At 48.1% G+C, this 15,584-nt stretch overlaps 1 protein-coding gene across 1 annotated transcript in view; it reads right to left on the bottom strand.

Moving 5' to 3' along the window:
- Positions 1-15,584, bottom strand: part of PKHD1L1 (PKHD1 like 1) — a 330,520-nt gene that overhangs the window by 118,470 nt on the left and 196,466 nt on the right. The window contains exons 51-56 of the mRNA XM_063925269.1: positions 14,843-14,994; positions 9,025-9,184; positions 7,888-8,047; positions 7,269-7,357; positions 6,630-6,784; positions 6,307-6,436 (exon numbers count right to left, since the gene is read on the bottom strand). Of these exons, the coding sequence (XP_063781339.1) occupies positions 6,307-6,436; positions 6,630-6,784; positions 7,269-7,357; positions 7,888-8,047; positions 9,025-9,184; positions 14,843-14,994 (846 nt within the window). The remainder of the gene's footprint in view (positions 1-6,306; positions 6,437-6,629; positions 6,785-7,268; positions 7,358-7,887; positions 8,048-9,024; positions 9,185-14,842; positions 14,995-15,584) is intronic.

The raw sequence follows: 15,584 nt of genomic DNA, 5'->3' as shown, positions 1-15,584 counted from the left end.
CAGAAAAAGCGGGAGAAAGTCAGCTGAAAAGGGGGCGGGGCTTCTCCCTCAGCACACTGGCGCCATTTTTCCCTCACAGTTCCGCTGGAAGGAAGCTCCCTGGCTCTCCCCTGCAGTCTGAACGCTACAGAAGGGTAAAAAAAGAGAGGGGGGGCACTAAATTTAGGCGCAGTATAGATATATATATATATATAAGATATATATAAAAAAGCAGCTATAAGGGAAAACACTCATTGATAGTGGGATCCCTGTGTTATATAGCGCTCTGGTGTGTGCTGGCATACTCTCTCTCTGTCTCCCCAAAGGGCTTTGTGGGGTCCTGTCCTCTGTCAGAGCATTCCCTGTGTGTTTGCGGTGTGTCGGTACGGCTGTGTCGACATGTTTGATGAGGAGGCTTATGTGGAGGCGGAGCAGATGCCTGTAAATATGATGTCAATATGAGTGGATGGTGCTGTGGAAGGAATTACGCGACAGTGTCGACTCCTTGCATAAAAGGTTTGACGACATACCAAATGTGGGACAGCCGGCTTCTCAGCCTGTGCCTGCCCAGGCGTCTCAAAAGCCATCAGGCGCTCTAAAACGCCCGCTACCTCAGATGGCTGACACAGATGTCGACACGGATACTGACTCCAGTGTCGACGACGATGAGACTAATGTGACTTCCAGTAGGGCCACACGTTACATGATTGAGGCAATGAAGAATGTGTTGCACATTTCTGATGTTACCCCCGGTACCACAAAAAAGGGTATAATGTTTGGAGAGAAAAAACTACCAGTAGCTTTTCCTCCATCTGAAGAGTTAAATGAAGTGTGTGAAGAAGCGTGGGCTTCCCCTGATAAAAAGCTGGTAATTTCTAAGAGGTTACTAATGGCGTACCCTTTCCCGCCAGAGGATAGGTCACGCTGGGAAACATCCCCTAGGGTGGATAAAGCGCTCACACGCTTGTCAAAGAAGGTGTCACTACCGTCTCCGGATACGGCCGCCCTGAAGGAATCTGCTGATAGAAAGCAGGAGGCTATCCTGAAATCTATATATACACACACAGGTGTTATACTGAGACCGGCTATAGCTTCAGCCTGGATGTGCAGTGCTGCTGCTGCGTGGTCAGATTCCCTGTCAGAAAATATAGATACCCTAGACAGGGACACTATATTGCTAAACGTAGAGCATATAAAAGACGCACTTTTATACATGAGGGATGCACAGAGGGATATTTGCCGGCTGGCATCCAAAATTAGTGCAATGTCCATTTCTGCCAGGAGAGGGTTATGGACTCGGCAGTGGACAGGAGATGCAGATTCCAAACGACACATGGAAGTTCTGCCTCATAAGGGTGAGGAATTGTTTCGGGGATGGTCTCTCGGACCTCGTTTCCACAGCAACAGCTGGGAAGTCTACATTTTTACCCCATGTTCCCTCACAACCAAAGAAAGCACCGTATTATCAGGTAAAGTCCTTTCGGCCCAATAGGGGCAAGCGGGTTAAAGGTGCGTCCTTTCTGCCCAGAGGCAGAGGTAGGGGAAAGAAGCTGCAGCATACAGCCAGTTCCCAGGAGCAAAAGTCCTCCCCCGCTTCCTCTAAGTCCACAGCATGACGCTGGGGCTTCACAGGCGGAGCCAGGTACGGTGGGGGCCCGTCTCAAAAACTTCAGTAATCAGTGGGCTCGCTCACGGGTGTATCCCTGGATCCTTCAAGTAGTATCTCAGGGGTACAAGCTGGAATTCGAGACGTCTCCCCCCCGCCGTTTCCTCAAATCTGCCTTGCCAACCACTCCCTCAGGCAGGGAGGCAGTGTTACAGGCAATTCACAAGCTGTATTCACAACAAGTGATAGTAAAGGTGCCCCTACTTCAACAAGGAAGGGGTTACTATTCCACAATGTTTGTGGTACCGAAACCGGACGGTTCGGTGAGACCCATTTTAAATTTGAAATCCTTGAACACATATATAAAAAAATTCAAGTTCAAGATGGAATCGCTCAGGGCGGTTATTGCAAGCCTGGACGAGGGGGATTACATGGTATCACTGGACATCAAGGATGCTTACCTACATGTCCCCATTTACCATCCTCACCAGGAGTACCTCAGATTTGTGGTACAAGATTGTCATTACCAATTCCAGACGTTGCCGTTCGGTCTATCCACGGCTCCGAGGGTCTTTACCAAGGTAATGGCCGAAATGATGATACTCCTTCGAAAGAAGGGAGTTTTAATTATCCCGTACTTGGACGATCTCCTGATAAAGGCGAGGTCCAGAGAGCAGTTGTTGGTAGGGGTAGCACTATCTCGGGAAGTGCTACAACAGCACGGCTGGATTCTAAACATTCCAAAGTCACAGCTGGTCCCTACGACACGCCTGCTGTTCCTAGGGATGGTTCTGGACACAGAACAGAGAAAAGTGTTTCTCCCGGAGGAGAAGGCCAAGGAGCTGTCATCTCTAGTCAGAGGCCTCCTAAAACCAAAACAGGTGTCGGTGCATCACTGCACGCGGATCCTGGGAAAAATGGTAGCTTCCTACGAAGCAATTCCATTCGGCAGGTTTCATGCAAGAACCTTTCAGTGGGACCTGTTGGACAAGTGGTTCGGATCGCATCTTCAGATGCATCGGCTGATAACCCTGTCTCCGAGGACACGGGTGTCTCTGCTGTGGTGGCTGCAGAGTGCTCATCTTCAAGAGGGCCGCAGATTCGGCATACAGGACTGGGTCCTGGTGACCACGGATGCCAGCCTTCGAGGCTGGGGAGCAGTCACACAGGGAAGAAACTTCCAAGGACTATGGTCAAGTCAGGAGACTTCCCTGCACATAAATATTCTGGAACTGAGGGCCATTTACAATGCCCTAAGTCAGGCAAAACCCCTGCTTCAAAACCAGCCGGTACTGATCCAGTCAGACAACATCACGGCGGTCGCCCATGTAAATCGACAGGGCGGCACGAGAAGCAGGACGGCGATGGCAGAAGCCACAAGGATTCTCCGATGGGCGGAAAATCACATGTTAGCACTGTCAGCAGTGTTCATTCCGGGAGTGGACAACTGGGAAGCAGACTTCCTCAGCAGGCACGACCTCCACCCGGGAGAGTGGGGACTTCATCCAGAAGTCTTTCAAATGATTGTAAACCGGTGGGAAAAGCCACAGGTGGACATGATGGCGTCCCGCCTAAACAAAAAGCTAGAAAAATATTGCGCCAGGTCGAGAGACCCGCAGGCGATAGCTGTGGACGCTCTGGTAACACCGTGGGTGTACCGATTGGTTTATGTGTTCCCTCCTCTTCCTCTCATACCAAAGGTACTGAGGATAATAAGGAGAAGAGGAGTAAGAACTATACTCATTGTTCCGGATTGGCCAAGAAGAGCGTGGTACCCGGAACTTCAAGAAATTATGTCAGAGGACCCATGGCCTCTACCGCTCAGGCAAGACCTGCTGCAGCAGGGGCCCTGTCTGTTCCAAGACTTACCGCGGCTGCGTTTGACGGCATGGCGGTTGAACACCGGATCCTGAAGGAAAAGGGCATTCCGGAGGAAGTCATTCCTACGCTGATTAAAGCTAGGAAAGAAGTAACCGCAAACCATTATCACCGCATATGGCAAAAATATGTTGCGTGGTGTGAGGCCAGGAAGGCCCCAACGGAAGAATTTCAGCTGGGCCGTTTCCTGCACTTCCTACAGTCAGGGGTGACTATGGGCCTTAAATTGGGTTCCATTAAGGTCCAGATTTCGGCTCTATCGATTTTCTTCCAGAGAGAACTGGCTTCACTACCTGAAGTTCAGACTTTTGTTAAGGGAGTGCTGCATATTCAGCCCCCTTTTGTGCCTCCAGTGGCACCTTGGGATCTCAACGTTGTGTTGGATTTCCTAAAGTCACATTGGTTTGAGCCACTGAAAACCGTGGATTTGAAATATCTCACGTGGAAAGTGGTCATGTTGTTGGCCTTGGCTTCGGCCAGGCGTGTATCAGAATTGGCGGCTTTGTCATGTAAAAGCCCTTATCTGATTTTCCATATGGATAGGGCAGAATTGAGGACTCTTCCCCAGTTTCTCCCCAAAGTGGTATCAGCTTTTCATCTGAACCAACCTATCGTGGTGCCTGCGGCTACAAATGACTTGGAGGCTTCCAAGTTGTTGGATGTAGTCAGGGCCCTAAAAATCTATGTTTCCAGGACAGCTGGAGTCAGAAAGACTGACTCGCTCTTTATCCTGTATGCGCCCAACAAGTTGGGTGCACCTGCTTCGAAGCAGACTATTGCTCGCTGGATCTGTAGTACGATTCAGCTTGCACATTCTGCGGCTGGACTGCCGCATCCTAAATCAGTAAAAGCCCATTTCACGAGGAAGGTGGGCTCTTCTTGGGCGGCTGCCCGAGGGGTCTCGGCTCTTCAACTTTGCCGAGCAGCTACTTGGTCGGGGTCAAACACGTTTGCTAAATTCTACAAGTTTGACACCCTGGCTGAGGAGGACCTTGAGTTTGCTTATTCGGTGCTGCAGAGTCATCCGCACTCTCCCGCCCGTTTGGGAGCTTTGGTATAATCCCCATGGTCCTTACAGAGTCCCCAGCATCCACTTAGGACGTTAGAGAAAATAAGAATTTACTCACCGGTAATTCTATTTCTCATAGTCCGTAGTGGATGCTGGGCGCCCATCCCAAGTGCGGATTGTCTGCAATACTTGTATATAGTTATTGCTTAACTAAAGGGTTATTGTTGAGCCATCTGTTGAGAGGCTCAGTTGTTATCATGCTGTTAACTGGGTATTGTATCACGAGTTATACGGTGTGATTGGTGTGGCTGGTATGAGTCTTACCCGGGATTCAAAATCCTTCCTTATTGTGTCAGCTCTTCCGGGCACAGTATCCTAACTGAAGTCTGGAGGAGGGTCTTAGTGGGAGGAGCCAGTGCACACCAGTAGTCTAAAAGCTTTCTTTATAGTTGTGCCCAGTCTCCTGCGGAGCCGCTAATCCCCATGGTCCTTACGGAGTCCCCAGCATCCACTACGGACTATGAGAAATAGAATTACCGGTGAGTAAATTCTTATTTTTCCTCCCAGCAGTAAACTACACATATTAAAATACTGAAAAATACTTTATTGCACAAATGACTGCAATATCATTACAATACAGGGCTGTTAAAATGAAAATGTCCCTGCTTACAGCACTCTGGAGTAACTTCAAAGGCTCATAATGAAGAGAAATTTGGACAACAGGTAATATATATATATTAAAAAAATCTGTTACACAATCTGTCAGCAGGTGGAGCTGTTGCAAAAACAAATTACTTGAATAGCATTACAATTGTTCTATGGCCCTCATTCCGAGTTGATCGCTCGCTAGCTGCTTTTAGCAGCCGTGCAAACACTAAGCCGCCGCCCTCAGGGAGTGTATCTTAGCTTAGCAGAAGTGCGAACGAAAGGATCGCAGCACTGCTACAAAAAAAGATTGTACAGTTTCTGAGTAGCTCGAGACTTACGCCTAGCTGGCGAAAACTTCAGACTGTTTAGTTCCTGTTTTGACGTCACAAACACGCCCTGCGTTCGGCCAGCCACGCCTACGTTTCCCCAGCCGTTTTTATTTGGCACGCCTGCGTTTTTTCCCACACTCCCCGAAAACGGTCACACCCAGAAACACCCACTTCCTGTCAATCACTCTGCGGTCAGCAGTGCGACTGAAAAGCGTCACTAGACCTTGTGTGAAACTGCAATGGCTTTTGTGAAAGTACGTCACGCGTGCGCACTGCGCCCCATATGCATGCGCAGAATTGCCATTTTTTGACCTAATCGCTGCGCTGCGAACAAAAGCAGCTAGCGATCAACTCGGAATGAGGGCCTATGTGTCCTCCTTTGTGGTCTGCAACAGTTTCCATTGAAAGTACTATACAGCAGAACTTAACATGTCCCATGTCAACACATGAAGTCTGATGCTGTCATTCCAATCTGACAACTGGTTCTTGGGGTGATTACACACTTTCAGACATCTTGGCCATCCTGATCACCAGACCTCACCCCATGCAACTTTTGGTTGTGGGATTTAATTAAAGACCCAGGTGTCAGATATGAAATCCAGCATTAGATGTCATGTACTGTCTCTTTCACCTATTCCACATATTATGTTCTGCCAAACAGAATGCTGTTTTTTTAAAATGGAAACTGTAGTTGACCACAACGGAGGACACAGCGAACAATTGTCCTTTTTTCAAGCGATTTGTATCACAACCGCACTTGTTTCCAATAAATGACTAGTGGATCTTCCAAATTTCACCTCATTATGAGCCTTTAGAACTCATAATGAATATTAAAAGCCCTTTGTACCTATACTTACCTATAACTTTTGAGCCCTGATTCGGTCCATTTGGCAATGGGAATTCGGGGGTTGAATGGTTTCCATTTAATATAATATGTAGTTCCCCCTGGAATGAGTCACTCTCTGTGCCTCCTATTAATCTTCCACCCTAGACAAAGCCAATAACACAAGAAAACTGAGAACTCAGGCAGATACAAATCGGGACTATAAACATATTTAAAATAATGAAACAAATGCAACAAAATACTTGCAGTTGTTGTGCAAGCACAGAAGTAGCAAAACAGGTATACAGTAATTGTGGCATTATTACAGCTGTAGTATGTTACTGTTATGTCCCTCACCTGTATGGAGATGTAAGTAGCACTGAGGACAGTAGTGTTGAAGGTGGCAGCAGATTGAGCTGTTGAGTTGGCTGTGAGGTTTCTCAACTCCAAGACGCCGTAAATGATCAGTGTTTGCAGAGGAGGGATTTCTACATCAGCTACAACCCACCGGCCTGGAATAGGACAACAGAGAGAGATGTAGCTGCACAAAGCCAGTGTGCAACACTGTATTTCCCACCATACCACGTAGCTCCCAACATCTCAAATGCCGTAAAAAGTACAGACAGAGGGTGACTCAGAGGCAGACGTAGGGAAACCATTGGGAGGAAGTGGCCGATGGTTTCCCTTTGCACATGCTTCTGGGCCACACTAGGCATGCATCGTGAAGGCTACCCCACAGGGGCTCAGAGCAAAATTGCATTATGATCCATGGTAGTTTCGAATGGCGTTTTTGGGTGGTTACTGGGGGGTGGCTACCAGATGAAGGCATATATAGAGTGACACATGGTGGCTGGGGCTGCCGGAGACAACAAGTCTATATATGTAGCACCATAATAACTTTAAGCATTCTTTCAGTAATATAAACTGTATTGTGCGCCATTAGAAAAGTGCCATATTCAGGAACTGGCAAAAAAACAAAAATATAAAATGCGTTACCTGCCGGGATCACAACAGTAGATCCCGATTTTGGGACAGTGTTGTTGTTTTCTACTGAAGAGTCCCAGAAGGAGTCATTAGACCACAGACTAGAGAAAATAAAGGATATTTTTAGCGGCTACAAACATTAGATTGTATAATCTGTAATGGTCAGCCTTACAAATGACGTCTGTTCTTTGCAAATAATTTCCTAGGGAAATGGCTACAAATTTTTTTATTTTTGTATTTTCACCAATAGTTGCTTGTTAGGCCGCTAGTTTGTGATTGAATATGGAGCAATGGGCAAGGACTATAATCTGTTTCTGCCATTATATCAAATCATTACATCACTAGAGTCAATATACAGCAGCAATCCCATGGCATAATGAGGCATATTAGGATAAAGTACTGTGTCAGATTAAAAGGAGGAACTTGAAAATAAGCATTTATCTTTGGTGTGTTTCCTCAGGCTGTTATTAATGGTGATCACCACGACAACCACAGTCACATGCCACATGATATAGTGAGTGCTTTGGAATGCCTCTGGGCCTGCACTGTAAAAACTTGATAAATATACTGTATATAATTTCATAATTACTGGGTAGGTTCCATTGAAGGTTGCGATTACTGTGATACCTACTCATGCAATGATGGGTTTAACGTTGCTTTAGTTGGAGGAGGAGGGGGGATGCAGTTCTGGAAATAGCATTGGTAGACCAGCAGGTTTACGTTGGTGTTAGACATAGTTGGGTCCAGCCTCCCTGCCACGGCCCGCCTCCGGAGTTTGCGTTTTCCAGACACTGCAACGAAAAAAATTCTATTTGTTCCACTCATATAGTGGGATGTACAAAGAAGGCAGAATACATTCAGCCACAATTCACACTGATACTAATCCCATATGTACTAACATGTATGATTAGTATCGTAATGTGATAAGAGCTGCCCTGTGCGAAGCCTGCGCCACCGAGTGAGAGGTTGTGCGCAGATCTCCGTCACCTCCTAGCACCAGGAGGTGACATCTGCAGGGAGCTCCGGGCTCGTCCTCCCTGTAGCGGACATCTGGCTTTGTTGTTGGGGGAAGGGGAGATAGGGGGATCCTGGGAGCGCACCGGAACGCTGGCAGCACACAGGGGAGGGGGACTGGGGTGAGCGGTGCTGGGTAGGTGAAATGTGGCAGGATGAAGCAAGATGCCCATAGGCTTCTAAGGGGTAATGCCAGAAAAAGCTAGCGTTACCCTCCGTATCGGTAAGCAGGTGGCCAGGGGTTAGTACATTTGAAAATGCGTTAAAGACCCCGAAAACTGTTTTTACTGCAGTTTTCCTTTAGTACATCCTGTCCAAAATCCAAACTGTAAGAGGAGTATTTACTAAGGTGCAGGTTTATTGAAGCAAAAATGTTGTTGCCTGTAGCAACCAAGGGCTGTATTTACTAAAGGTCGGATTTGCAGTTCAACCAAGACCTTTGATCACTGACAGAAGATTGCAGTCTGAAAAAAGCATTATTTACTACAGTATGCATCAGTTTCGAATCTCATTTGTAACCCATCGGATATCAATTGAAATTCTGCAGCATATCGGACGGCAAATCAGTGGCGGAGTGTAAGCCCCGCACAGATCATTGTGATTGATTTGATTAATATGTATAAAAACATTTAAAAACAACAAAAACAGGTCTCACGCAGTGGCAATGGAGATAAGTGGCCAACATCTGCCCTATATGAACTACACAAATACTGATTAATAAAGTTTGCTTAGAACATCACACGAGGGTACCTACCTAGGTAGGTCAGTGTAGTTGTGTTGTCATTAAAATACCAGTCTCCGTTGCTGTTATTGCTCCAGGTCAGCGGCTGGCTGGAACCATTACGCACATCGATTATTCTAAACTGGTCCGGCCGTTGAGTAAAGTTGTGGGACATTAGCACATAGTCCTCACTCTGCAAACATATGACATTTACACGCCTTAGTCAATGCAGGTAACAGATGTGAAGGTATTGGCAAAACGTTACAGAACACTGAGGTCATCTACGGTTTATTTGGAGTCTCCTTTGCCTTATTAATCATGCAGTGCCCGATGCATAGTAACAAGTAAAATGGGCATATATTTGTCCATACTGGCATGTGACCGCAACTGTTGGTGCACCTGGTTTAATATTAGCCATCATCACCAGTGAGGCCTTGCATATCTTGATTTACAACAGACAGACAGAGTTTGAGTATTCCTATATTGGGTGCTCACAGATTTTAATTGGTACATACAGAGGGGTTAACACTATAGTGAATACCAGCATAAAACTAAACAAGTAAAATTATAACACAACAATCAAAAAGTTAAAATTTCAAATAAATAATAAGGTGAAAATTAAATAAAACCTGAAGTAATAATGTAAATATGACATAATAAATCTCCTATATAATAGCCCTGTGATTCTGTGCCTGGGTCTCTAACGCTGGGCGTGGCTAGGAGCTCTCATTGGGTTAGTGGCAGGTCTATCACACCCAGTCCACAGCTGATTGGGTGAGAAACTCCCTCCCACACAGGTTACATCCAATGGGAGGCTCTGCCCTTTGCCTGCTGTGTTTTCACAGAGCAGGATTAGCAATGGGACTGATGGAGCTGCAGCTCCAGCCCCACACCCCAAAATAGTCCCCCTGCATCTGCAGCAACATACTCTCCAACACTTTACACATAAACATTGATACACATTCGAAAAGGGGGCGTGGTCACGGGTACAGCTGCGTGGCCACGCCCCTTTTCTTATACTTTCAATGGAAGTTTGGAGAGTCAGTAATCGGTACAGACCATAAAACAAAGGTCCTGTACCTGACAAATAGATACAGCTGGAGGGTATGTCACTGCATCTGCAGCAAGTCTCTGCACTGTAGATAGGGGAAAGAACAATCCTTTTACTGCAGCGTCCTATGGGGGTCATTCCGAGTTGATCGCTAGCTGCATTCGTTCGCTGCGCAGCGATCAGGCAAAAACTCGGCACTTCTGCGCATGCGTATGCAGCGCAATGCGCACGTGCGGCGTACTATTACAACAAACAATGTAGTTTTACACAGGGTCTAGCCATGGTCTTCAGTCGCACAGGCAGCCGCAGAGTGATTGACAGGAAGAGGGCGTTTCTGGGTGTCAACTGACCGTTTTCAGGGAGTGTTCGGAAAAACGCAGACGTGGCTGGGCGAACGCAGGGCGTGTTCATGACGTCAAATCAGGAACTGAATGGTCTGAAGTGATCGCAAGTGCCGAGTAGGTCTGAAGCTAGTCTGAAACTGGACAAAATTTTTTTTACCCGCTCTCCGATCCTTTCGTTCGCACTTCTGCTAAGCTAAAATACTCTCCCAGTGGGTGGCGGCATAGCGTTTGCACGGCTGCTAAAAACTGCTAGCCAGCGATCAACTCGGAATGACCCCCTATGTCCTGCTGCCAGTCCACCTGCCCCCTCCGGCATCAACAATCCCCACTCCCTAGCCGCGCCGCATGTGGAACAAAAGCTGCTGCGGCCACCGGCATAGATGTGTATGAAAGCGGCGCAGCGAAAGGCTTTCATAGCCCTCCCTGCGCCGCATACTCGCTGGACCCCAGAGCCTCCTCTGCGCGTGATGTCACAGAAGTGCCTCCCAGCCACAGCCGCGCCCAGATCCCCAGAGGCCCTGACTCCGCAACACAGCACCTGGGCTGCCGGCCTGGAAGCCTCGAGATAGCTAATGTAATGGATAGAGAGGGTGATATCGCGGAGGGTAATGTCTGGACGCTGAATCAGTGTAAAAGGTGACAGTGCTGTGCTGTGCTGTCAGGGCCATTGCTAGAGTGTTCTGTGCCCCCCCTGCAAACTATAAATTAGCACCCTCGCTTACTTTACAAACACACAGCGCACATAATGAACCCTGTAGCAGTGCCGCTTACACACGTAACACCCCCTGTACCAGTGATGCTTACACAAGTAACACCCCCTGTACCAGTGATGCTTACACAAGTAACACCCCCTGTAGCAGTGCCGCTTACACACGTAACACCCCCTGTACCAGTGATGCTTACACAAGTAACACCCCCTGTAGCAGTGCCGCTTACACACGTAACACCCCCTGTACCAGTGATGCTTACACAAGTAACACCCCCTGTACCAGTGATGCTTACACAAGTAACACCCCCTGTAGCAGTGCAGCTTACACACGTAACACCCCCTGTACCAGTGATGCTTACACAAGTAACACCCCCCGTAGCAGTGACGCTTACACACGTAACGCCCCCTGTAGCAGTGGCGCTTACACACATAACGCCCCCTGTAGCAGTGGCGCTTACACACATAACGCCCCCTGTACCAGTGACGCTTACACATGTAACGCCCCATGTAGCAGTGACGCTTACACATATAACACCCCCTGTACCAGTGACACTTACACACGTAATGCCCTCTGTACCAGTGCTGCTTAGACACGTAACGCCCCCTGTACCAGTGACGCTTACACATGTAATGCCCCCTCTACCAGTGCCGCTTACACACGTAATGCCCTCTGTACCAGTGACGCTTAGACACGTAACGCCCCCTGTACCAGTGACGCTTACACACGTAATGCCCCCTCTACCAGTGCCGCTTACACACGTAATGCCCCCTGTACCAGTGACGCTTACACACGTAATGCCCCCTCTACCAGTGCCGCTTACACACGTAATGCCCTCTGTACCAGTGATGCTTACACACATTATGCAGCAGTCACACATACACACACACACACAACAGACACATATATATACAAACACACACATACATACTGTACATACATTACACACATACACAGTCACACATATATACAGTATACACAGACACTGTATATACACACACACACACTCACTCTCTTTCCAGATACTTATCTAATGAAGTTTGGCTGGCCGAAGCTGTAGCAGCTCATCCTCCTGCTGCAGCATTGTCCTGTGTAGCTCCGCCCCTTACTCCCATCTAGCTCCGCCCACTTTGCCTCCCTCCTGGCCACTGAATGTCACACGGGGGGGGGGGGAGGAAGTTTTGTGCTGACGGCGCCGAGGGGGAGAGGAGGCTTTGTGCTGCCGGCGCCGAGGGGGAGAAAAGGTTTTGTGCTTCCGGCGCCGCTGCATGTGTGACAGCAGCCGGCAGCAGCAGCAGGGATAGCAGCAGCAGCAGCTCAGTACAGGGATGCAGAGCAGGGAGAACGTCTTTCCTTCCTGGTGCCTCCCTGTACTGCATCCCTTTGCTGAGCGGCTGGCGCCGGCCCAGTGTGCAGTGTCACTGCACAGCACTCTCACCTTTTACATTGATTCAGCCACACAGTTCTGCCAGTCACTATTGTTAGCGCCGGTGTCCCAACGCACCGCATTACAGGGAAGTAGACCCACTACATAAACTACAGCTCCCAGCAGCCCTTAGCACCGAAGCATTCCGCCCCTTAGGGCTGCTGGGAGCTGTAGTTTATTGCGTACATCTTCTTCCCTGTAATGCGGTGCATTGGGACACCGGCTCGAACAATAGTGGCTGGCTGCTGTGCGAGTCTCCGGGAGAGCCACTGCCAAAGGGAGGACAGCAGCTTAGCTGCTTCCAGGAGGAGAAGCATTACACACCCCTCCCCCACTCACAGTACCTCCGGGGCCCATCCGCGGCACCCCCACACACCCCCTCCAGCACCCGCAATAGCTCCGGACCCCCTCCCCCACCCGCAGCGACCCCGCACCCGTACCTCCCGCCGCACCACCGCATCCGCCCCTCCCCCACCCGGGGCAACCCCGCAACTGCTCCTCCCCCACCTGCAGCAGCTCCGGACCACCACCCACAGCACCCACGCACCCTCCCCCACCTGTGGCATCACCGCAACCACCCCTCCGTGGCACCCCAGTATCCCATCTGCCTCTTCCCCGCACCCCCTACTCCCCCAACCAAAGTATCTACTAGGTGATTCACCAGGCCCTGCGTGCGCTGTTCACGCCGTTGCAAGGGGCTTCCACCCCTTAACCATTGCACGCCCTTTGTCCGTGCAATATTTAACCACTCACACAATTATGATTTGAGGTAATACTCCATATAATAAAAATATTGCATGCCACAAGGGTGTGCAAGGGTTAAGGGGGCGTAGCCCTTTACGACGGTGTGAAGAGCGCCCGTAGGGCGCGATGAATCACCTAGTAATAATAATAATAATAATAATAATAATAATAGTAACAACTAACTGATGTGCCCGGTTTCAACTGGGTGAAGGTTTGCTGGACAGAACATTTTATGCCTTTTTACCCCCTTACTAGTCGAATTACAAAAAATCCCTGCTTAGTGGGAAGCAGCAAATAACTATCACAGTTTCCAGACCACCCAGCAGGTCACATGTTCCAGGTCAGGAAGAGTTCACCAACTGTGACAGTTTCCAGACCACCCAGCAGGTCATTTTCCAGAGCACAATGGTGATGCATTGTAAACGGCAGGTACTGTAGATGTCTTGCCACATAACTCCGAACCGAAGAAACCAATTACAACACCAATATTTTTCTGCAAATCTACACTGTTTGTCTGTTGTACTATATATAAGTCTTAGACGGACCTCCCCTTATAATATCATGAATACTAATGATTAAACAATGGCGATAGATTGTAGCAATATTTATTCCTGAGTGCATAGGCAAATGCAATGGGGGTTTCCAGTTGCCTGGAAACCCCCCTTCCCCACAGCCTGGCTAGCAGCCACTACATGCAGTATAAATGGCCGAATGGAAGTGCTGCACCTGGCAGTGGCAGTCGGTTTTCCTACCAATTATAATACAAAAGATGTGCTGCGCTCAGCCTAGTGTGTGAGGATTGTAGCGCTTGTTACCAATAAAACTGATCTAAATTCATAAATTGTATACTTTACTAAATGAGCATAAACCAAGTATTGGATGTAATATTATGTAGATAAGCAAAAAAATCATGTGTCACTGCTGTGTTCAGCCTAATGCTACAAATGAGAATAATACAAATTTACAGTATATAAATGTATACTTTACTCAGTAAATGTAATCAAATATGAAAAAATCTAAGTGATCACATATCACAGTCCTCATCCTATTTCACAGTACACACTAATATACTTCCTCTAAAACATTTTTCATTCATTCTGCCCTTTTCTTCCTTTCTTCTTTCTTCCGCCATCGAAGCTCAAATCTCTGTCGGTCGCTGGGCGGGAGGGGGCGCCGTTTAGGGGGTGCGGTCCGGCCGCTGCGGGCCAGGGAGTGACGAGTAGCTCCCGGCCGGCACGCTAAAGCTGCGCTGGTCGGGAGCTACTCTTGAAGTGCAAAGCCATCGCCGCTGTGCGATGCCTTTGCACTTCTGCGGGGGAGGGGGGGCGGCACTGACATGCGGGGCGGATTAGCCCTGTGCTGGGCGTCCCCCCCGCATGTCAGTGTGAATGATCGTAGCTGTGCTAAATTTAGCACAGCTACGATCAACTCGGAATGACACCCATTATGCATCATCCCCACTTTATACTAACACAACCGGTTAGTTTTTGGGGGTGTCTCTACCTGCTACAGGTACAGGCACAAAAAATATTTTCAAAACAAATTCAGTTTATCCGCTGACTCGGTGTTATCACTTTACCTTGAATCCGTAGAAAGTGGATGAGTAAGAGATGTTTGTGGTGAAAGCCGCGTTTTGGAAATACCAGTTGTAAGAGTTTGAGTCAGGCAGCAGGGCCATCCAACCAGGAGCGTGGGTCAGGCGTTTCTGTAGGAAGGGAACAACGCTGACGCCTGAAAAGAAACAGTCTCCTCATTAAAGTGATCATTAATAGACATAAAGTGCAAATCTAAATATACTGACTGGTAAGTCCAATACAATTAAAATGAACGCCTGCTCTGGCTATAACACATCTGATGAGAAGAAGAATCAGAATAAGAACAGGTTTATTGCCATGTATATCAGTACATAATACACAAGGAATTAGTTTCTGATGACCACAGCTCTCAGACAAGATACAACACATGACATAACATAGGGAAGAGAAGCATGACGGATACTTGAGTACATGTTAAGTGTATGAACATGAAATGGGCTAGGCGATTTTCAAATTAACCAAGATAGTTGCTTGAGGAAAGAAATTGTTCCTGTGTCTAGCAGTTCTCACTAGCCGCAAGCTGCAGCCGTCGGAACAGGACGTGAACAGGGTAGGAGTGGTCGTCAATGATCCTTTCTGCCCGCTTCGTGACCCTTGCCGATAGATATCCTCAATTGCCGGGAGATTTATCCCTATGGTTTTTTCCGCTACCCTTACAATTCGCTGTAGTCTGTTCTTGTCATGAGTTGAGGCCAAGCCAAACCCCACTATTATCGAGGTGCAGAG

The sequence above is a fragment of the Pseudophryne corroboree genome, chromosome 5, assembly GCF_028390025.1.
Source record: "Pseudophryne corroboree isolate aPseCor3 chromosome 5, aPseCor3.hap2, whole genome shotgun sequence".
Classification (NCBI taxonomy): domain Eukaryota; kingdom Metazoa; phylum Chordata; class Amphibia; order Anura; family Myobatrachidae; genus Pseudophryne; species Pseudophryne corroboree.
This window is presented reverse-complemented; position numbering and strand designations above follow the sequence as displayed.